Source organism: Salmo salar, chromosome ssa16, assembly GCF_905237065.1.
Source record: "Salmo salar chromosome ssa16, Ssal_v3.1, whole genome shotgun sequence".
Taxonomy (NCBI): domain Eukaryota; kingdom Metazoa; phylum Chordata; class Actinopteri; order Salmoniformes; family Salmonidae; genus Salmo; species Salmo salar.
In genome coordinates, this window is record NC_059457.1 from 57,936,152 (window position 1) to 57,960,862 (window position 24,711).

General features: G+C 41.8%; 1 protein-coding gene across 3 annotated transcripts in view; it reads right to left on the reverse strand.

Annotated features, from left to right (window-relative positions):
• Positions 1-24,711, reverse strand: part of nme7 (NME/NM23 family member 7) — a 102,128-nt gene that overhangs the window by 24,333 nt on the left and 53,084 nt on the right. For all 3 annotated transcript variants that reach the window (XM_045696635.1, XM_045696636.1, NM_001141095.1), the window contains 2 exons: positions 18,704-18,772; positions 12,522-12,623 (listed from right to left, as the gene is read on the reverse strand). In XM_045696635.1, the coding sequence (XP_045552591.1) occupies positions 12,522-12,623; positions 18,704-18,772 (171 nt within the window). The remainder of the gene's footprint in view (positions 1-12,521; positions 12,624-18,703; positions 18,773-24,711) is intronic.

A 24,711-nucleotide genomic window follows, 5' to 3' on the forward strand; every position in this document is an offset into this window, starting at 1 on the left:
TAGCAATGGTTTGTAATGGTTAGCAATGGTTTGCAATGGTTAGTAATGGTTAGTAATGGTTTGCAATGGTTAGAAATGGTTAGTAATGGTTTGCAATGGTTTGCAATGGTTTGCAATGGTTAGAAATGGTTTGCAATGGTTAGAAATGGTTTGTAATGGTTAGTAATGTTTGTAATGGTTAGTAATGGTTAGTAATGGTTAGAAATGGTTTGTAATGGTTAGTAATGGTTAGTAATGTGTGTAATGGTTAGTAATGGTTAGTAATGGTTAGAAATGGTTAGTAATGGTTAGTAATGTTTGTAATGGTTAGTAATGGTTAGTAATGTTTGTAATGGTTAGTAATGGTTAGTAATGGTTAGTAATGGTTTGTAATGGTTAGTAATGGTTAGTAATGGTTAGTAATGGTTAGTAATGGTCAGGAAGTGGTGGGGTACTAGATAGCTACTAAAGCCATTTAGAGCAGGCAACTCAGATGGTGTTTATGGTAACAGACTGATGTAACGTTACAGTTATGAAAATAAATGATGCTGCTCTCCAGGGAACCCTTAGCATGAGTCCCAAATGGCCCCTATTCCCAACATAGTGCACTACTTTTGACCAGAGCCTTATGGTGTGCACTAATAAAGGCATAGTCTCATGCATCAGGAGGATGTTTTGATGAACTCATGCCGTCTGCCAGGTAACAGGAAGAGAATCAAGGACTGTCTCATACAACACACACCACAATTCAGTGACACCACAGTACAGACACCACGGTACAGAGACACCACGGTACAGAGACACCACAATACAGAGACACCACGGTACAGACACCACGGCACAGTGCAGTGACACCACAGTGCAGTGACACCACAGTAGAGTGACACCACAGTAGAGTGACACCACAGTGCACTGACACCACAGTAGAGTGACACCACAGTAGAGTGACACCACAATTCAGTGACACCACAATGCAGTGACACCACAGTAGAGTGACACCACAGTAGTGACACCACAGTAGAGTGACACCACAGTGCAGTGACACCACAGTAGAGTGACACCACAGTGCAGTGACACCACAGTGCAGTGACACCACAGTAGAGTGACACCACAGTAGAGTGACACCACAGTGCAGTTACACCACAGTAGAGTGACACCACAGTAGAGTGACACCACAGTAGAGTGACACCACAGTGCAATGACACCACAGTGCAGTGACACCACAGTGCAGTGACACCACAGTAGAGTGACACCACAGTAGAGTGACACCACAGTGCAGTTATACCACAGTAGAGTGACACCACAGTGCACTGACACCACAGTAGAGTGACACCACAGTGCAGTGACACCACAGTAGAGTGACACCACAATGCAGTGACACCACAGTAGAGTGACACCACAGTGCAGTGACACCACAGTAGAGTGACACACAGTAGAGTGACACCACAGTGCAGTGACACCACAGTAGAGTGACACCACAGTAGAGTGACACCACAGTGCAGTGACACCACAGTAGAGTGACACCACAGTAGAGTGACACCACAGTGCAGTTACACCACAGTAGAGTGACACCACAGTAGAGTGACACCAGAGTAAACTGACACCACAGTAGAGTGACACCACAGTAGAGTGACACCACAGTGCAGTGACACCACAGTAGAGTGACACCACAGTAGAGTGACACCACAGTAAAGTGACACCACAGTAAAGTGTAGGGAAGACAGATTCCTATCAGTGACTGGCTTGTTGGTTTTAGGGGGTGTCAGTGTAGGGTGACTGAAATAGAAAGAGAGAGAGAATTCAAAAGAATTCCAAAACAAATCAATTTTGATAAACTCCCATATCTACTGGGTGAAATACCACAGTGTTCCATCACAGCAGCAAGATGTGTGACCTGTTGCCACAAGAAAAGGTCAACCAGTGAAGAACAAACACCATTGTAAATACAACCCATATTTATGTTTATTTATTTTCCCTTTTGTACTTTAACTATTTGCACATCGTTACAACACTTTATATATACATAATATGACATTTGAAATGTCTTTATTATTTTTGGAACATTATGAGTTTTATTGTTTATTTAACTTTTGTTTATTATCTATTTCACTTGATTTGGCAATATTAACATATGTGTCCCATGTCAATAAAGCCCTTGAAATGAAATTGAGAGAGAGAGAGAGAGTGTCATGGATGTCGTATGAAAGAGACCAAGGGGCAGCGTGCGTATCGTTCCACATCTTTATTTCTATGTGAAACTATGCAAGACAGACAATAAACTATAAACAACAACCCGTGACGAAGAGGTGCTACATGCATAAACTCTAAATAATCTCCCACAAACACTAGTGGGAAAAACAACAACTTAAATATGATCCCCAATTAGAGACAACGATGACCAGCTGCCTCTAATTGGGGATCAGACGAAAACCCCAACCTAGAAAAAAGAACCTAGAACACAACATAGAAATATATAAACTAGACAAAACCCCCCCAGTCACACCCTGACCTACTCTACCATAGAAAAATACGAGCTTTCTATGGTCAGGACGTGACAAAGAGAGAGAGAGAGAGAGAGATGAGTTGCCTTGGCTACTGTTCTCTCTTGACTGTATCTGAGACTTTATCAAACTAATGTTTTTGCATATTTTCAGCGTGGAGCCTGTCTGTGTTTAGGGGGTAATCAGGCTAATCAATTCTAAATGCCACTAGTCATTTGAAAAGTAGGGTCGTCACTAATGTTAGTTACCACAGCCACAAAGTTAAAAGCCTGTCTGTTTCTATAATTTCGCTAAATAAATTCTGTTTTAAAACTTAACCCTAAAAGCACATTTTTGTTTTCGTGAATTTTTACGATATATCGCCAATTTTGACTCTGTGGGCTGCGGTAACTAGGTGTCAACCGCAAAGTAACCTAAGCGAAAAATAACGCAAAAATGTCATAAAAATGTATTCCAAAACTACAGCTCAATGTTGGAATAGATATTTCCCTACTTTAGTCAACCAGTCCATTTGGAATTTGTAATAAAACGGTTGTGATTTGACAAGGACCGTAACTTGTGTGTATCCCATCAGTTAGATAGGTTTTTCTAGGTATTTATTTCTGTTGGCGCACACAGCGCGTCTACGTAGAGCGACCGGGACACACTGAGCGAGTGAACCGGAGGGGAGCGAGTGAACCGGAGGGGAACGGGAATTCAGGGAGCTGCACGTCTTGGTTGATTTTTTTGTTGTTCCGCAAATGCAACACTAGAGTCAAATCAAATTAACGTTGTCTTCAAGACAACATTTCAACCAAATAGTTGTACAGTATAAATTAAAAATTTAAAAAAGATGTAACCTTTATTTTAACTAGGCAAGTCAGTTAAGAACAAATTCTTATTTTCAATGACGGCCTAGAAACAGACGGTCTTGTTCAGGGGGCTGAACGACCGATTTTGACCTTTTACCTGGTCGATCTAACAACCTTTGGGTTAGTGGCCCAACACTCTAACCACAAGGCTGCCTGCCGCCCCCCTTGTTAAACATGGGCTTCTGACGTCCGTCCGGGGACTCATCCCTAGTCAATAGGGATTGTTTTAGAGGCTGACTGGCAGGGAAAGTGGAGGTGTAAAATAAAAATGACTTTCCTTTTTAGTTTGAACAGCATTAAGGTTCCAAAATTGGTCACTTTATAGGTTTTGAGAATAGTGAACTCTTAGTAAACTCTGTTTATGAATAGTAAACTCTTAGTAAACTCTGTTTATGAATAGTAAACTCTTAGTTAATGAATAGTAAACTCTGTTTATGAATAGTAAACTCTTTGTTTATGAATAGTAAACTCTTAGTAAACTCTTAGTTTATGAATAGTAAACTCTTAGTTTATGAATAGTAAACTCTTAGTAAACTCTGTTTATGAATAGTAAACTCTTAGTTTATGAATAGTAAACTCTTAGTAAACTCTTAGTTTATGAATAGTAAACTCTTAGTTTATGAATAGTAAACTCTTAGTTTATGAATAGTAAACTCTTAGTTTATGAATAGTAAACTCTTAGTTTATGAATAGTGAACTCTTAGTAAACTTAGTTTATGAATAGTAAACTCTTAGTAAACTCTTAGTTTATGAATAGTAAACTCTTAGTTTATGAATAGTGAACTCTTAGTTTATGAATAGTGAACTCTTAGTAAACTCTTAGTTTATGAATAGTAAACTCTTAGTAAACTTAGTTTATGAATAGTAAACTCTTAGTTTATGAATAGTAAACTCTTTGTTTATGAATAGTAAACTCTTAGTAAACTCTTAGTTTATGAATAGTAAACTCTTAGTAAACTCTGTTTATGAATAGTAAACTCTTAGTAAACTCTTAGTTTATGAATAGTGAACTCTTTGTTTATGAATAGTAAACTCTTAGTAAACTCTTAGTTTATGAATAGTAAACTCTTAGTAAACTCTGTTTATGAATAGTAAACTCTTAGTAAACTCTTAGTTTATGAATAGTGAACTCTTAGTTTATGAATAGTAAACTCTTAGTTTATGAATAGTAAACTCTTAGTAAACTCTGTTTATGAATAGTAAACTCTTAGTTAATGAATAGTAAACTCTGTTTATGAATAGTAAACTCTTTGTTTATGAATAGTAAACTCTTAGTAAACTCTTAGTTTATGAATAGTAAACTCTTAGTTTATGAATAGTAAACTCTTTGTTTATGAATAGTAAACTCTTAGTAAACTTAGTTTATGAATAGTAAACTCTTAGTAAACTCTGTTTATGAATAGTAAACTCTTAGTTTATGAATAGTAAACTCTTAGTAAACTCTTAGTTTATGAATAGTGAACTCTTAGTTTATGAATAGTAAACTCTTAGTAAACTCTTAGTTTATGAATAGTGAACTCTTAGTAAACTTAGTTTATGAATAGTAAACTCTTAGTAAACTCTTAGTTTATGAATAGTAAACTCTTAGTTTATGAATAGTGAACTCTTAGTTTATGAATAGTGAACTCTTAGTAAACTCTTAGTTTATGAATAGTAAACTCTTAGTAAACTTAGTTTATGAATAGTAAACTCTTAGTTTATGAATAGTAAACTCTTTGTTTATGAATAGTAAACTCTTAGTAAACTCTTAGTTTATGAATAGTAAACTCTTAGTAAACTCTGTTTATGAATAGTAAACTCTTAGTAAACTCTTAGTTTATGAATAGTGAACTCTTAGTTTATGAATAGTAAACTCTTAGTTTATGAATAGTAAACTCTTAGTAAACTCTGTTTATGAATAGTAAACTCTTAGTTAATGAATAGTAAACTCTGTTTATGAATAGTAAACTCTTTGTTTATGAATAGTAAACTCTTAGTAAACTCTTAGTTTATGAATAGTAAACTCTTAGTTTATGAATAGTAAACTCTTTGTTTATGAATAGTAAACTCTTAGTAAACTTAGTTTATGAATAGTAAACTCTTAGTAAACTCTGTTTATGAATAGTAAACTCTTAGTTTATGAATAGTAAACTCTTAGTAAACTCTTAGTTTATGAATAGTGAACTCTTAGTTTATGAATAGTAAACTCTTAGTAAACTCTTAGTTTATGAATAGTGAACTCTTAGTTTATGAATAGTAAACTCTTAGTAAACTCTTAGTTTATGAATAGTGAACTCTTAGTAAACTTAGTTTATGAATAGTAAACTCTTAGTAAACTCTTAGTTTATGAATAGTAAACTCTTAGTTTTTGAATAGTGAACTCTTAGTAAACTCTTAGTTTATGAATAGTAAACTCTTAGTAAACTTAGTTTATGAATAGTAAACTCTTAGTTTATGAATAGTAAACTCTTTGTTTATGAATAGTAAACTCTTAGTAAACTCTTAGTTTATGAATAGTAAACTCTTAGTAAACTCTGTTTATGAATAGTAAACTCTTAGTTTATGAATAGTAAACTCTTAGTAAACTCTTAGTTTATGAATAGTGAACTCTTAGTAAACTTAGTTTATGAATAGTAAACTCTTAGTTTATGAATAGTGAACTCTTAGTTTATGAATAGTGAACTCTTAGTAAACTTAGTTTATGAATAGTAAACTCTTAGTTTATGAATAGTAAACTCTTAGTAAACTCTTAGTTTATGAATAGTGAACTCTTAGTAAACTCTTAGTTTATGAATAGTGAACTCTTAGTAAACTCTTAGTTTATGAATAGTAAACTCTTAGTAAACTTAGTTTATGAATAGTAAACTCTTAGTTTATGTATAGTGAACTCTTAGTAAACTTAGTTTATGAATAGTAAACTCTTAGTAAACTCTTAGTTTATGAATAGTAAACTCTTAGTTTATGAATAGTAAACTCTTAGTAAACTCTTAGTTTATGAATAGTAAACTCTTAGTTTATGAATAGTGAACTCTTAGTAAACTCTTAGTTTATGAATAGTAAACTCTTAGTTTATGAATAGTAAACTCTTAGTAAACTCTTAGTTTATGAATAGTGAACTCTTAGTAAACTCTTAGTTTATGAATAGTAAACTCTTAGTAAACTTAGTTTATGAATAGTAAACTCTTAGTTTATGAATAGTGAACTCTTAGTTTATGAATAGTGAACTCTTAGTAAACTTAGTTTATGAATAGTAAACTCTTAGTTTATGAATAGTAAACTCTTAGTAAACTCTTAGTTTATGAATAGTAAACTCTTAGTAAACTCTTAGTTTATGAATAGTGAACTCTTAGTAAACTCTTAGTTTATGAATAGTAAACTCTTAGTAAACTTAGTTTATGAATAGTAAACTCTTAGTTTATGAATAGTGAACTCTTAGTAAACTCTTAGTTTATGAATAGTAAACTCTTAGTAAACTCTTAGTTTATGAATAGTAAACTCTTAGTTTATGAATAGTAAACTCTTAGTAAACTCTTAGTTTATGAATAGTAAACTCTTAGTTTATGAATAGTGAACTCTTAGTAAACTCTTAGTTTATGAATAGTAAACTCTTAGTAAACTCTTAGTTTATGAATAGTGAACTCTTAGTAAACTCTTAGTTTATGAATAGTAAACTCTTAGTAAACTTAGTTTATGAATAGTAAACTCTTAGTAAACTCTTAGTTTATGAATAGTAAACTCTTAGTAAACTCTTAGTTTATGAATAGTGAACTCTTAGTAAACTCTTAGTTTATGAATAGTAAACTCTTAGTTTATGAATAGTGAACTCTTAGTTTATGAATAGTAAACTCTTAGTAAACTCTTAGTTTATGAATAGTAAACTCTTAGTAAACTTAGTTTATGAATAGTAAACTCTTAGTAAACTTAGTTTATGAATAGTAATCTCTTACGCAGACTAGTAAGGTCACAAGTACAGACTTGCAGAGAGAGTTCGGCAAGGTCGTAGCTGTGGACTTTGACTGTGGGTAGCTCTCTCTCTCAAGACAGTCTTCTGCTCTTAAAGTGAAAGCTAAGCTCTTTCTCCCATACAACTAAGTCTGCATTTATATCGAGAAAATAAATATGAATTGAATCTGTGATCCCGTGTTATCATGTTGGATAGAAATAGGGCACTCCATTCAGTTCTGGGATAATTGCATGCATTGTCAGCATCTGACATTATGCTTTGATATGCAGATTGTATTTCCTGTCTTAATGTGACCTCTATAAAAAAGGTGCCAGGCTAGTCTGCTACATCAGGGCTGTGGAGAGGAGAGCACACAGAGGCTACGTCCCAAATGCACCCTATCCACTACATCAGGGACCCCTAACAGGAGTGCACTATAAAGGGGGTAGGGTGCCATTTTAGGACACAGCCAGAGACAGACAGACAGCCAGAGAGAGAGAGACAGAGAGAGACAGAGAGAGACAGAGAGACAGACAGACAGAGACAGACAGAGACAGACAGCCAGAGACAGACAGCCAGACAGACAGACAGACAGACAGACAGACAGACAGACAGACAGACAGACAGACAGACAGACAGACAGACAGACAGACAGACAGAGACAGCCAGACAGAGACAGCCAGAGACAGACAGCCAGAGACAGACAGCCAGAGAGAGAGAGAGACAGAGAGAGAGACAGAGAGAGACAGACAGCCATAGACAGACAGCCAGAGACAGACAGAGAGAGACAGATGACCTCTGAGGAAGGCCCACATCCCACCATGCTCTAAACTACCACCAATAGAGGACGACTGTTTCAATTCACACTGAGATAGTGGCTGTATACTGAAATATCTGTCTCTCTCTCTCTCACACACGCTCATATCTGACATTTATTGCCGTAATTATTGAAGCATTTGGTGAGTGTGTGTGTGTGTTGCTGTGGATCTGTGTGCTGCAGGGCTGTGCCTGTCTGTTGGTGATTTGAAACCTAATGACACCATATTGTGTTGTTGATTACCATCTACTCCCCTACACGTCTGTTACCATGACGACGAGGACCACAGACAACGCCATTCGCTCCCCCGCACGTCTGTTACCATGACGACGAGGACCGCAGACAACGCCATTCGCTCCCCCCCGCACGTCTGTTACCATGACGACGAGGACCACAGACAACGCCATTCGCTCCCCCCCGCACGTCTGTTACCATGACGACGAGGACCGCAGACAACGCCATTCGCTCCCCCCGCACGTCTGTTACCATGACGACGAGGACCGCAGACAACGCCATTCGCTCCCCCCGCACGTCGGTTACCATGACGACGAGGACCGCAGACAACGCCATTCGCTCCCCCCTGCACGTCGGTTACCATGACGACGAGGACCGCAGACAGCGCCATTCGCTCCCCCCGCACGTCGGTTACCATGACGACGAGGACCGCAGACAGGGGTTTGTCTGCCAAATGGCATCTTATTCCCTAATTAGAGCACTACATTTTGTCCGTAAATGGATTCAGGCCAAACCCCTCTGCTCTGCAGCCCGTTGAGTTGGAACAATAAACTCACAATCACTTTGTCTTCCCGTTCGTTTGATCTGCAACAGTAGTTAGTTAGGACGCGTCAAGCATGTTAAGTTCGAAGGGCAGTAAAATGAAAGTGTTAATGTTTGCCAAGACACTCAACACTGCTCAACGATTGGCTCGTGCCATTCACATCCTGTGTGTTATGTAATAACAGAATGTGGATCGTTAGGGCACTGGCACCATATAGACATCCGGTACATGATATCAGATTGATGGGTTTTTGTTTTCAAACAGCTTAGTTCCCACTTCCCAGTGATTTTATTGTTTGATATAATAATAATAATAATAATAAAAATAGACAAAACAAGACAAAGAGAGGGGTGCGCTCAAAGAAGGTAAAGAGTGTGATGAATCAGACTACGGTGAGGGTTGGGATATGAACCCGGTTTAGGGTCAGGGGTCAGACGCTGCTCAGTATTGTGAAGAGAGGAGTGTCTTAGTAGTGTGTTTCTATGCTTGTGTGTGTGTGTGTGTGTGTGTGTGTGTGTGTGTGTGTGTGTGTGTGTGTGTGCTCGTGTGTGTGTGTGTGTGTGTGTGTGTGTGTGCTTGTGTGTGTGTGTGTGCTTGTGTGTGTGTGTGTGCTTGTGTGTGTGTGTTTCTATGCTTGTGTGTGTTTCTATGCTTGTGTGTGTGTGTGTGTGTGTGTGTGTGTGTGTGTGTGTGTGTGTGTGTGTGTGTGTGTGTGTGTGTGTGTGTGTGTGTGTGTGGTTCAATGAGGTGGGGCTTTAGGAGGGACTGAAAGGAGCGAGGGAGTTACTGGAGAAGGCTTGGACCTGGGGATGACAAGGTGTCCTGCTGTGATGGAATGGTGTGAGCTTGTGGCTTGGTAAGGGAGAAGAAGGTCTGTAGTGAGTTGCAGTAGTCAAGACGGGAGGAGAAGAACGCATTTATGAGGGTTTCAGCGGCAGTTATTTACGTCAAATTCTACCTGTCAGAAGACAATGTTAGTTACAGTAGAAGTCGGAAGTTTACATACACCTTAGCCAAATACATTTAAACTCAGTTTTTCACAATTCCTGACATTTAATCCTAGTTTAAATTCCTTGTCTTAGGTCAGTTAGGATCACCACTTTATTTTAAGAATGTGAAATGTCAGAATAATAGTAGCGAGAATGATTTATTTCAGCTTTAATTTCTTTCATCACATTTCCAGTGGGTCAGAAGTTTACATACACTCAATTAGTATTTGGTAGTGTTGCCTTTAAATTGTTTAACTTGGGTCAAACGTTTTGGGTAGCCTTCCACAAGCTTCCCACAATAAATTGGGTGAATTTTGGCCCATTTCTCCTGACAGAGCTGGTGTAACTGAGTCAGGTTTGTAGGCCTCCTTGCTCGCACACACTTTTTCAGGTCTGCCCACACATTTTCTATAGGATTGACGTCAGGGCTTTGTGATGGCCACTCCAATACCTTGACTTTGATGTCCTTAAGCCATTTTGCCACAACTTTAGAAGTATGCTTGGGGTCATTGTCCATTTGGAAGACCCATTTGCGACCAAGCTTTAACTTCCTGACTGATGTCTTGAGATGTTGCTTCAATATATCCACATAATTTTCCTACCTCATGATGCCATCTATTTTGTGAAGTGCACCAGTCCCTCCTGCAGCAAAGCACGCCCACAACATGATGCTGCCACCCCCGTGCTTCACGGCTGGGATGGTGTTCTTCGGCTTGCAAGCATCCCACTTTTTCCTCCAAACATAACGATGGTCATTATGGCCAAACAGTTCTATTTTTATTTAATCAGCCCAGAGGACATTTCTCCAAAAAGTACGATCTTTGTCTCCATGTGCAGTTGCAAACCGTAGTCTGGCTTTTTTATGGCGGTTTTGGAGCAGTGGCTTCTTCCTTGCTGAGCGGCCTTTCAGGTTATGTCGATATAGGACTCGTTTAACTGTGGATATAGATACTTTTGTACCTGTTTCCTCCAGCATCTTCACAAGGTCCTTTGTTGTTGTTCTGGGATTGATTTGCACTTTTCAAACCTTCATGCCAGGGAAAGACTACACGAAACACAGCCCTTATTTGAAGTGTTTCTAAAATCCCCTATGGGGAAAAATGACTGGTGGAAAAACAATTGGAACCATTTCCTTGTTTGACCGCTAGGTTTTATGGGTATTATGACTCATACTGTGGGGCTCTATATCAGCATAATTTTCAAAACGTGGTTTGGCAGAACCACACTAACACTGGTACGGCAGAACCACACTAACACTGGTACGGCAGAACCACACTAACACTGGTACGGCAGAACCACACTAACACTGGTACGGCAGAACCACACTAACACTGGTACGGCAGAACCCACACTAACACTGGTACGGCAGAACCCACACTAACACTGGTACGGCAGAACCCACACTAACACTGGTACGGGAGAACCCACACTAACACTGGTACGGCAGAACCCACACTAACACTGGTACGGCAGAACCACACTAACACTGGTACGGCAGAACCACACTAACACTGGTACGGCAGAACCACACTAACACTGGTACGGGAGAACCACACCAACACTGGTACGGCAGAACCCGGTACGGCAGAACCACACTAACACTGGTACGGCAGAACCCACACTAACACTGGTACGGCAGAACCCACACTAACACTGGTACGGGAGAACCCACACTAACACTGGTACGGCAGAACCACACTAACACTGGTACGGCAGAACCACACTAACACTGGTACGGCAGAACCACACTAACACTGGTACGGCAGAACCCACACTAACACTGGTACGGCAGAACCCGGTACGGCAGAACCACACTAACACTGGTACGGCAGAACCACACTAACACTGGTACGGCAGAACCACACTAACACTGGTACGGGAGAACCCACACTAACACTGGTACGGCAGAACCACACTAACACTGGTACGGCAGAACCCGGTACGGCAGAACCACACCAACACTGGTACGGCAGAACCACACCAACACTGGTACGGCAGAACCCACACTTTTGAGAACTGCCATAATGATGATACTAAGCTGTAATTGTAATGATGCATCTATTAAAAGAACTGAGAACTTGAGAACTGAGAACTTGAGAACTGCCATAATGATGATACTAAGCTGTAATTGTAATGATGCATCTATTAAAAGAGATTCCACAAGTTCATGTCCAGTATGAAAGAAGTTTGAGGTAGTTTCTCAAGTCAATAGCTGTGGCTATCTGCTAACATGCTAATAGATAAACATAGACTTCCAGTCATTGCGCTAACGCTAGTTAGAGGTAGCCAATGCTAACTATCATCAGTGCAATGACTGGAAGTCTGTGGCTATCTGCTAACATGCTAGTTAGAGGTAGCCAATGCTAACTATCGTTAGTGCAACGACTGGAAGTCTGTGGATATCTGCTAACATGCTAGTTAGAGGTAGCCAATGCTAACTATCGTTAGAGCAACGACTGGAAGTCTGTGGATATCTGCTAACATGCTAGTTAGAGGTAGCCAATGCTAACTATCGTTAGAGCAACGACTGGAAGTCTGTGGCTATCTGCTAACATGCTAGTTAGAGGTAGCCAATGCTAACTAGAGTTGCTAAATACTTGACGTGTATCCCATTGTTGAGTTACACGTGTAAAAGCCCAGGGAGCAGAACATGTGGATGATGATGATGTGGAAAAACAACTCACCGGATCAGCTGGTCCACAGAACTCCCTGAATGTCTTCGGTGCATCAGTCCCTCTGATCTCCAGGGCCATGCATGGTCCAGAACAAAGCTCTGCCACCATGTTCTGTTACAAAGACTCACAACAGTTAGCTTAGCTGCATTGGAGTTACATTGACTTCCATAGTTTAGCGTTTGGTGGAAGTGGCTTGCTATTGGCCATATATAGTCTGCTTTTGAGCCACACCACTAAAGCGTGGATTGCCGGTAAGGAGGCAAAAATACCTTGAACGCAACTAATATGTATAAAATCTATTTCAACCATATCAAAACATGCATATTTAATGTTTAAATAGGGTGGCTTGAGGCACGTTGTGAGAGAGAGAGAGCCTCACAGACAGGTAGGCAGGAGCTGAGAAGGAGAGAGAGAGAGAGAGAGAGCCTCACAGACAGGTAGGTAGGAGCTGAGAAGAAGAGAGAGCCTCACAGACAGGTAGGTAGGAGCTGAGAAGGAGAGAGAGAGCCTCACAGACAGGTAGGTAGGAGCTGAGAAGGAGAGAGAGCCTCACAGACAGGTAGGTAGGAGCTGAGAAGGAGAGAGAGAGCCTCACAGACAGGTAGGCAGGAGCTGAGAAGGAGAGAGAGCCTCACAGACAGGTAGGTAGGAGCTGAGAAGGAGAGAGAGCCTCACAGACAGGTAGGTAGGAGCTGAGAAGGAGAGAGAGCCTCACAGACAGGTAGGTAGGAGCTGAGAAGGAGAGAGAGAGCCTCACAGACAGGTAGGCAGGAGCTGAGAAGGAGAGAGAGCCTCACAGACAGGTAGGTAGGAGCTGAGAAGGAGAGCCTCACAGACAGGTAGGTAGGAGCTGAGGATGACAGCGAGAGAGAGGGGGAAAGAGATAGAGGGGGAGAAAGAAAGAAAGTGTGAGAGATAGAGGGAGGTAGGTAGGAGCAGAGAAGGAAACCATGGCAACAAGACAGCGAGACTGGCTGAGCCTGATGCTGGGGCTATGGCTGTAGTGGGCTCCCTAGACCCACCAGCCTGTTAACCAAATCACGGCTGCTCTGAGGAAGCTCTCACAGGCTCCTTTTGATGGGTTTAAAACAGGCACAAGTCTGTGCACTGAAATTGTATTTGTCACATGGTGAAATACAACAGTGAAATGCTTACTTACAGGCTCTAACCAACAGTGTGCAGTTCAAGAAATAGAGTTAAGAAAATATTTACTAAATAAACTAAAGTGAAAATCAATAAATAAATAAATAAACTAAAACCAAAAAGTAACAAGAAAATTACATAACAATAACGAGGCTACTATATACAGGGGGTACCGGTACCGAGTCAATGTGCAGGGGTAAAGTTTAGTCGAGGTCATTTGTAAAGTGACTATGCATAGATAATAAACAGCGAGTAGCAGCAGTGTAAAAACACAGGTACAAAGGTGCCGGAGGGAATGGCGGAAGTTATACGGTCTCCTGACAATTGTGATATTTTGTGTCTTCCTTTGCGCCGATCTGAACTTTTTTTTGTGCATAATGTTTCCGCCATCGTTTCCTATGACTGAAAAGAGCTTCTGAACACCAGACAACAGCTATCACTAACCTCCATTTGGACGAGGACTTCTACATCAATGACTCGGAGGCGAAAGACATTGATTACCGTGGACCAGGCCCAAATCCCTGTCACTCGAAGAATGAGAAGACGGCGATATAGAGGCCAGCGTGTTGGATAGCTGAAGAGACAGATAAATCGCCTCCACCCTCCGTTCTATTGGCAAACGGGCAATCACTGGAGAATAAACTGGATGAGCTCCGTTCGAGACTATCCTATCAACGTGATCTGAAGAACTGTAATATCCTATGTTTCTATATTTTTCAAAGCTGTCTATTTACCACCACAAACTGATGCTGGCACTCTACTACCGCATGGCAAGCGGTAGCGGAGTGCCAAGTCTAGGACAAAAAGGCTTCTCAACAGTTTTTACCCCCAAGCCATAAGACTCCTGAACAGGTAACCAAATGGTTACCCGGACTATTTGTATTGTGTGCCCCCCCAACCCCTCTTTTTACGCTGCTGCTACTCTCTGTTTATCATATATGCATAGTCACTTTAACTATACATTCATGTACATAGTACTTAAATTGGCCCGAACAACCAGTGCTCCCGCACATTGGCTAACCCGGGCTATCTGCATTGTGTCACTTTAACCATATCTACATGTACATACTACCTCAATCAGCCTGACTAACCGGTGTCTGTATATAGCCTCTCTACTGTATATAGCCTCTCTACTGTATATAACCTCTCTACTGTATATAGCCTCTCTACTGTTATATAGCCTCTCTACTGTTATATAGCCTCTCTACTGTATATAGCCTCTCTACTGTATATAGCCTCTCTACTGTATATAGCCTCTCTACTGTATATAGCCTCTCTACTGTCTATAGCCTCTCTATTGTATATAGCCTCTCTATTGTATATAGGCTCTCTATTGTATATAGCCTCTCTACTGTATATAGCCTCTCTACTGTCTATAGCCTCTCTACTGTCTATAGCCTCTCTACTGTCTATAGCCTCTCTATTGTATATAGCCTCTCTACTGTCTATAGCCTCTCTATTGTATATAGCCTCTCTACTGTATATATCCTCTCTACTGTATATAGCCTGTCTTTTTACTGTTGTTTTATTTCTTTACTTACCTATTATTCACCTAATACCTTTTTTGCACTACTTATTCGCAATGCGCTCGTTAGCATTTAGTTAGCATTCTCTATGAGGATTCTTTAGTAGTTGTTAGCATTTTGGTAAGTGAATTTGAAATATTAGTACTTTTTAAATAAATACCTGCAGTCAACTTGTGCACTAGGAAATAGATAAAGCAGATCGCGTTAATCATTTTGCCGCTTTCAATGAGCGTGACACTAATCCGGACTTTATAAGAAAAAACCCGCTACGCCCTCTGACGAACCATCAAACAGGAAAAGAGTCAATACAGGACCAAGATCAAATCGTAATACACCGGCTCTGATACTCGTCGGATGTGGCAGGGCTTGCAAACTATAACGGATTACAGGGAAACCCAGCCGCGAGTTGTCCAGTGACACGACAAGTTAAATACGTTCTATGCGCACTTTGAGGCTAGCAACACTGAACTATGCATGAGAGCACCTGCTGTTCCGGATGACTGTGTGATCACGCTCTCCGTAGTAAAGACCTGTAAAACAGGTTAACATTCACAGACGGATTACCAGGACGCAGACTCAGAGTATACACTGACTAGCTGGGGAAGTGTCTTCACTGACATGTTAAACCTCTGCCTGACCCAGTCTGTAGTAACTACATGTTTCAAGCAGACCACCATTGTCCCTGTGCCTAAGAACGCCAAGGTAACTTGTCTAAATGACTATCGCCCCGTAGCGCTCACATCTGTAGAAATGAAATGAAATGCTTTGAAAGGCTGGTCATGGCTCATATCAACACTATCAACCCGGAAACCCTGGACTCACTCCAATTCGCGTACCGCCTCAACAGATCCACAGATGACGCAATCTCTATTGCACTCCACACTGCCCTGGACAAAATTAACACCTACGTGAGAATGCTGTTCATTGACTTGAGCTCAGCGTTCAACACCACTGTGACCTCCAAGCTCATCACTAAGCTAAGGACCCTGGGATTAAACACCCTCCCTCTGCAACTGGATCCTGGACTTCGTGACGGGCCGCCTCCAGGTAGTGATATTGGTAGGAAACAACACATCCGCCACGCTGACCCTCAACACGGGGTCCCCTCAGGGGTGCATGCTTAGTCACCTCCTGTACTCCCTGTTCAAACACGACTGCACAACTCATACACCATCATTAAGTTTGCAGACGACACGACTGGGGTAGCCCTGATCACCGATGACGATGAGACAGAAGTAAATAGTACCCTGTTCCCTATGGTACCCTATTCCCTATGGCACCCTGTTCCCTATGGTACCCTGTTCCCTATGGGCTCTATTCCCCATGGTACCCTGTTCCCTATGGCACCCTGTTCCCTATGGTACCCTGTTCCCTATGGGCTCTATTCCCCATGGTACCCTATTCCCCCCATGGTACCCTATTCCCCCATGGTACCCTATTCCCTATGGTACCCTATTACCCATGGGACCCAATCCCCTATGGCGCCCTATTCTCTATGGGCTCTATTCCCTATGGTACCCTATTCCCCCATGGCGCCCTATTCTCTATGGGCTCTATTCCCTATGGTACCCTATTCCCCATGGTACCCTATTCCCCCATGGTACCCTATTCCCCATGATACCCAATCCCCTATGGCACCCTATTCCCTATGGCACCCTATTCCCTATGGCACCCTATTCCCTATGGCACCCTATTCCCCATGGCACCCTATTCCCCATGGCACCCTATTCCCTATGGCACCCTATTCCCTATGGCACCCTATTCCCTATGGCACCCTATTCCCTATGGCACCCTATTCCCCATGGCACCCTATTCCCTATGGGCTCTATTCCCCATGGCACCCTATTCCCCATGGCACCCTATTCCCCATGGCACCCTATTCCCCATGGCACCCTATTCCCCATGGCACCCTATTCCCCATGGCACCCTATTCCCCATGGCACCCTATTCCCCATGGCACCCTATTCCCCATGGCACCCTATTCCCTATGGCACCCTATTCCCCATGGCGCCCTATTCCCTATGGCACCCTATTCCCTATGGCACCCTATTCCCCATGGCACCCTATTCCCCATGGGCTCTATTCCCTATGGTACCCTATTCCCTATGGCACCCTATTCCCCATGGCGCCCTATTCCCTATGGGCCCTATTCCCTATGGTACCCTATTCCCTATGGCACCCTATTCCCTATGGCACCCTATTCCCCATGGCACCCTATTCCCCATGGCACCCTATTCCCTATGGCACCCTATTCCCCATGGCACCCTATTCCCCATGGCACCCTATTCCCTATGGCACCCTATTCCCCATGGCGCCCTATTCCCCATGGCGCCCTATTCCCTATGGCACCCTATTCCCCATGGCACCCTATTCCCCATGGGCTCTATTCCCTATGGTACCCTATTCCCTATGGCACCCTATTCCCCATGGCGCCCTATTCCCTATGGGCCCTATTCCCTATGGTACCCTATTCCCTATGGCACCCTATTCCCCATGGCACCCTATTCCCTATGGCACCCTATTCCCTATGGCACCCTATTCCCCATGGCACCCTATTCCCTATGGGCTCTATTCCCTATGGCACCCTATTCCCCATGGCACCCTATTCCCTATGGGCTCTATTCCCTATGGCACCCTATTCCCCATGGCACCCTATTCCCTATGGCACCCTATTCCCCATGGCACCCTATTCCCCATGGCACCCTATTCCCCATGGCACCCTATTCCCCATGGCGCCCTATTCCCTATGGGCTCTATTCCCTATGGTACCCTATTCCCTATGGTACCCTATTCCCTATGGCACCCTATTCCCTATGGGCTCTATTCCCTATGGTACCCTATTCCCTATGGTACCCTATTCCCTATGGCACCCTATTCCCTATGGCACCCTATTCCCTATGGGCACTGGTCAAAAGTAGTGCACTTTCTGGTCCACCAGCCACATTCTTTGGATTTGTTAAAATGAACTGCTTCCAGATGCTCTATGTGACCACCTGCCAATGTGGCTGGTAAGAATAGACATTCTACCAGCCAATGCTTAAATCTACCAGCATTTGTCTGGTGTTAATTTCCCACCCTGTTTGGGAACACAATCTGCATCTAGGAACAGAGATCAGATGACAGCAGTCTAAATGGTGATGTGTTTGGTTTCCAAAGCAACGGACAAGGTCTCCTACCCTTCAACACCTCTGGCTACAGACAGACTTCCAGGGGTGAGAATGGGAAGGATATATATCCAAAATGTCTACCAGAGCTAAAGTATATTCATTCTCTGTATAACTACCATGTATCAAGTGAGTAAAACAGCATTTAAGATAAAATAGACATTGCCTCAGCATGTGGTATACGGTCTGATATGGCTGTCAGCATTCAGGGCTCGAACCACCCAGTTTATACTAGAATATAAATTGCCTGTGTGCTTGTGCAAAGGTGTGACTTCACACAGTGGTATGAATAATTAGCATATTTACATAGTTAACACTTGGAAACTGTGTTGAAATGTCAAAAGTCTTTCATACTCACAGGGTACTCGGTCACAACTCCTTTGTAAACTTCCAGGAATTCCTCTGCATTGGCCCGGTCCATGTTAAACTGTGAGTAGAGAAGTCAGAACTGTACAAATTAGTAACTGACTGGCATCTCAAACATATACAAAAAAATAAATCACCAAAAAAAAAACGGACTTGATTTGAGTTGAAGTGAAACGTAGAAATGTGTCACTTGAGATCCTTTTCAAATGACTTGTGTGAATGTGGAGTGGTAAATATGGTAACGTTTACATAGTTAAATGAGTTTAACACTGGTCATGATCTTTATCTGTAGAGGACATTTTGTTTCAGCGTTTCTTACAGCCACACCAATTCCTACTAGAAAGATCTAGAACTCCCTGCCTCTCTCAGAGCTTCACACATTCATGCATTTACAAAACCAGATGGTTGACAAGGGATGAACATGTCTATGACGCCGCAGGTCAGACTGCAGATGAGTTGGTTTATAATACCATTAGGGCTGTGACGGACTTGGAATTTGAGGTTACGGTAATTGGCTATGCCAATGTACACGATCACCGCCATTTTTTTTATTGTTGTTGAATATATAATCTTAGATTTTTTTTTTTTTTTAATACAGATCCTATTTCGACCATTCAAACAAAGTCAGATGGGTTTTCTGCCATTTTGTTTTTAAATATTTGCATAAAGTACCAGAACCTGCTGTTGGGGCCATTCAATGGCGTTGACATATGTTCTTCACAGAGAGGATGCCGTAATGAGAGACGTAATGTAGCCTAACCTACTGAAAACACGCCTTTTACCAGATTAAATTAAATCACATTTTATTAGTCACATACGCCGAATACAACAGGTGAAATGCTGAATACAACAGGTGGTGTAGACCTCACAGTGAAATGCTGAATACAACAGGTGTAGTAGACCTTACAGTGAAATGCTGAATACAACAGGTGTAGTAGACCTCACAGTGAAATGCTGAATACAACAGGTGTAGTAGACCTCACAGTGAAATGCTGAATACAACAGGTGTAGTAGACCTCACAGTGAAATGCTGAATACAACAGGTGTAGTAGACCTCACAGTGAAATGCTGAATACAACAGGTGTAGTAGACCTTACAGTGAAATGCTGAATACAACAGGTGTAGTAGACCTCACAGTGAAATGCTGAATACAACAGGTGTAGTAGACCTTACAGTGAAATGCTGAATACAACAGGTGTAGTAGACCTTACAGTGAAATGCTGAATACAACAGGTGTAGTAGACCTCACAGTGAAATGCTGAATACAACAGGTGTAGTAGACCTTACAGTGAAATGCTGAATACAACAGGTGTAGTAGACCTCACAGTGAAATGCTGAATACAACAGGTGTAGGTAGACCTCACAGTGAAATGCTGAATACAACAGGTGTAGTAGACCTCACAGTGAAATGCTGAATACAACAGGTGTAGGTAGACCTCACAGTGAAATGCTGACTACAACAGGTGTAGTAGACCTCACAGTGAAATGCTGACTACAACAGGTGTAGTAGACCTCACAGTGAAATGCTGAATACAACAGGTGTAGTAGACCTCACAGTGAAATGCTGAATACAACAGGTGTAGTAGACCTTACAGTGAAATGCTGAATACAACAGGTGTAGTAGACCTCACAGTGAAATGCTGAATACAACAGGTGTAGTAGACCTCACAGTGAAATGCTGAATACAACAGGTGTAGTAGACCTCACAGTGAAATGCTGAATACAACAGGTGTAGTAGACCTCACAGTGAAATGCTGAATACAACAGGTGTAGTAGACCTCACAGTGAAATGCTGAATACAACAGGTGTAGTAGACCTCACAGTGAAATGCTGAATACAACAGGTGTAGTAGACCTCACAGTGAAATGCTGAATACAACAGGTGTAGTAGACCTCACAGTGAAATGCTGAATACAACAGGTGTAGTAGACCTCACAGTGAAATGCTGAATACAACAGGTGTAGTAGACCTCACAGTGAAATGCTGAATACAACAGGTGTAGTAGACCTTACAGTGAAATGCTGAATACAACAGGTGTAGTAGACCTCACAGTGAAATGCTGAATACAACAGGTGTAGTAGACCTCACAGTGAAATGCTGAATACAACAGGTGTAGTAGACCTCACAGTGAAATGCTGAATACAACAGGTGTAGTAGACCTCACAGTGAAATGCTGAATACAACAGGTGTAGTAGACCTCACAGTGAAATGCTGAATACAACAGGTGTAGTAGACCTCACAGTGAAATGCTGAATACAACAGGTGTAGTAGACCTCACAGTGAAATGCTGAATACAACAGGTGTAGACCTCACAGTGAAATGCTGAATACAACAGGTGTAGACCTTACAGTGAAATGCTGAATACAACAGGTGTAGTAGACCTCACAGTGAAATGCTGAATACAACAGGTGTAGTAGACCTCACAGTGAAATGCTGAATACAACAGGTGTAGTAGACCTTACAGTGAAATGCTGAATACAACAGGTGTAGTAGACCTCACAGTGAAATGCTGAATAGAACAGGTGTAGTAGACCTCACAGTGAAACGCTGAATACAACAGGTGTAGTAGACCTCACAGTGAAACGCTGAATACAACAGGTGTAGTAGACCTCACAGTGAAATGCTGAATACAACAGGTGTAGTAGACCTTACAGTGAAATGCTTACCTACGAGCCCTTAACCAGCAATGTAGTTTTAAAATACATATATGAGTAAGAATAAGAAATAAAAGTAACAAGTAATTAAGGAGGAGCAGTCAAAATATACAAAAAAAAATAACATTATATACAAGGGGGTGCCGGTACAGAGTCAATATGTGGGGGCATCGGTTAGTTGAAGTAATATGTACATGTAGGTAGAGTTATTAAAGTGACTATGCATAGATGATAACAACAGAGAGTAGCAGCAATGTAAAAGATGGGGGGGGGGGGCAATGCAAATATTCTGGGTAGCCATTTGATTAGATATTCAGGAGTCTTATGGCTTGGGGGTAGAAGCTGTTTAGAAGCTTCTTGGACCTAGACTTGGTGCTCCGGTACCGCTTGCCATGTGGTAGCAGAGAGAACAGTCTATGACTGGCTGGAGTGTTTGACAATTTTTAGGGCCTTCCTCTAACACCGTCCTGTATAGAGGTCCTAGATGGCAGGAAGCTTGGCCCCAGTGATGTACTGGGCCGTTCGCACTACCCTCTGTAGTGCCTTGCGGTCGGAGATCGAGCAGTTGCCGTACCAGGCAGTGATGCAACCCGTCAGGATGCTCTCGATGGTGCAGCTCTAGAACCTCTTCACGACTGTGTCGTTGTGCTTGGACCATGTTAGTTTGTTGGTGATGTGGACGCCAAGGAACTTGAAGCTGTCAACCTGCTCCACTACAGCCCCGTCGATGAGGAAAGGGGCGTGCTCGGTCCTCTTTTTCCTGTAGTCTACAATCATCTCTTTTGTCTTGATCACGTTGAGGGAGAGGTTGTTGTCCTGGCACCACACCGCCAGGTCTCTGACCTCCTCCCTATAGGCTGTCTCGTCGTTGTCGGTGATCAGGCCTACCACTGTTGTGTCGTCAGCAAACTTAATGATGGTGTTGGAGTGCTGCCTGGCCGTGCAGTCATGAGTGAACAGGGAGTACAGGAGGGGACTGAGCACGCACCTCTGAGGGGCCCCCGTGTTGAGGATCAGTGTGGCAGATGTGTTGTTGCCTACCCTTAACCACCTGGGGGCGGCCCGTCAGGAAGTCCAGGATCCAGTTGTAGAGGGAGGTGTTTAGTCCCAGGATCCTTAGCTTAGTGATGAGCTTTGAGGCTGATTTGAAATAAAATACCTTATTTACCAGTACTAAACAGAAAACTCATTTATTAGCTAACGTTAGCTACTGTAGCTAGCTAGTTTATAAAATATTTATAATATTATTTATTATTGTCATTACTTAACGCTATTTAGCCATTAATTATTTATCCGCTAGCCACCTGATCACGGACACTTCAGAAAAAAAGTTCAAATGTCTCCGCTTATGAAAAGAAAAAAAAAACAATTGTCAGAGCCGATGGAGGAATTTAGGATGGCGAGAGGGAGGGAGAGGGAGGGAGAGGGAGGGAGAGAGGGAGGGAGAGGGAGGGAGGGAGGGAGGGAGGGAGGGAGGGAGGGAGGGAGGGAGGGAGGGAGGGAGAGGGAGGCAGGGGAGAAGGAGAAGCTCTCTCCCTCCCTCACCCTCCCTCTCTCCCACCTCTCCCTCCCTCTCCCTCCCTCCCTCCCTCTCTCCCTCTCTCCGTAACTGTTACTGGAGGATAAAAACACAGACAACACCACTGTCAAAAAGAAGGAAGACACCTGGGCCATTTTATGCGACAGATTTAATGAATCGACACGGATTTAAAGAGAAGAGGGACCCAAATGGGATGAAAGCGTGCTGGGAAACTTTTTTTTTTTAAAGCGAAAGCCAAAAAGGATGCGGCAGAAGAGGGGGGGCTATTTCAGACCAGAGTGGGGCCTCCGTCCAACGGAACTGATCCTCTCTCCCAGAAGATATGATTCCCCCAGCAGTTTGCCCCTTTCCATAACCCCTATGACGACGACGACGGACTACTTAACCATTCATATTTAGTAAGCGTAAATAAACTGGTAAAACTGACGTAAATGCAACTTCACACAGTCCCGTGTGGCTCAGTTGGTAGAGCATGGTGTTTGCAACGCCAGGGTTGTGGGTTCGATTCCCACGGGGGACCAGTACGGAGAGAAAAATAAAAATAAAATATTTTTTTTAAAAGAAGAAATGTATGCATTCACTACTGTAAGTCGCTCTGGATAAAAGCGTCTGCTAAATGACTAAAATGTTAAAAAAAAATATATCACTACAATGTTACTGTTATCAGGCCCTTTACAGCATGTTACATAACATCATCATTCGTACCAAGGCTGGGCATAATCATAAGCCCCAATTCAGTTGGTGTACAAAATGAGCAAGTAAATAGCCTACTAATAATGAGTTAATTATCATTAAAACTCAACAGGATTCAACCTGACTCTAATGATTCTCTGAGGAACTCGTTTTGGTCTCTCCACAGTAGATATGCTGCCATTTTATCAGTTCAACCACCTCAAGTGGTAGGTTAGAATTAATCTCCAATCTAAATGAATATATATATATATATATATATCTCTTTTTTTATTCATTGAGCAACATGTTTCAAATTAATGTAGGTTTAAAGTGAAAACTCAATTTAGATTAGAGGAAGGATTTAATTTAACTAGGATTAATTTAAAACTAGGTTTAAAATTTGGTGCAACAGGATTAGGAGATAAACCTTGATTTAATCTTGTTTAAGAGTTAATCCATGTTGCGCAACCCACTCATAAAGTTAATTTCCTTTTAGTTTTACTTACGTGCCTTATTGCAAACAGGATGTATGTTTGGGAATATTTTAATTCTGTACAGGCTTCCTTATTTTCACTCTGTCAAGTAGATTAGTATTGTGGAGTAACTACAATGTTGTTGATCCATCCTCAGTTTTCTCCCATCACAGCCATTAAACTCTGTAACTGTTTTAAAAAGTCACCATTGGTCTCATGGTGAAATCCCTAACAAGTTTCCTTCTTCTCCAGCAACTGAGTTAGGAAGGACATCTGTATCTTTGTAGTGGCTGGGTGTATTGATACACCATCAAAGGGATATTCAATGTCTGTTTATTTACCCATCTACCAATAGGACTCTTTCTTTGCGACCATGTGTGTGGACCAATAACATCTGCTAACCATGTGACCAATAACATCTGCTAACCATGTGACCAATAACATTTGATTTGACATCGGCCAGGACCGGGCCTGATGAGTATTGATTAGGGTTAGGGTGGAGAGGATTGGCCCATCGTCAGTTTGACACAACATTTTCAGTCCTCAGAGCCAGAACAACCTTGTCCACTGCTGTTGAATAATGAATGAATAATCAGACACATCAAACATTTTTTTTTAAAGAAGACTTGATTAATTTATTTACTAGCAAGCAATGAAAACGT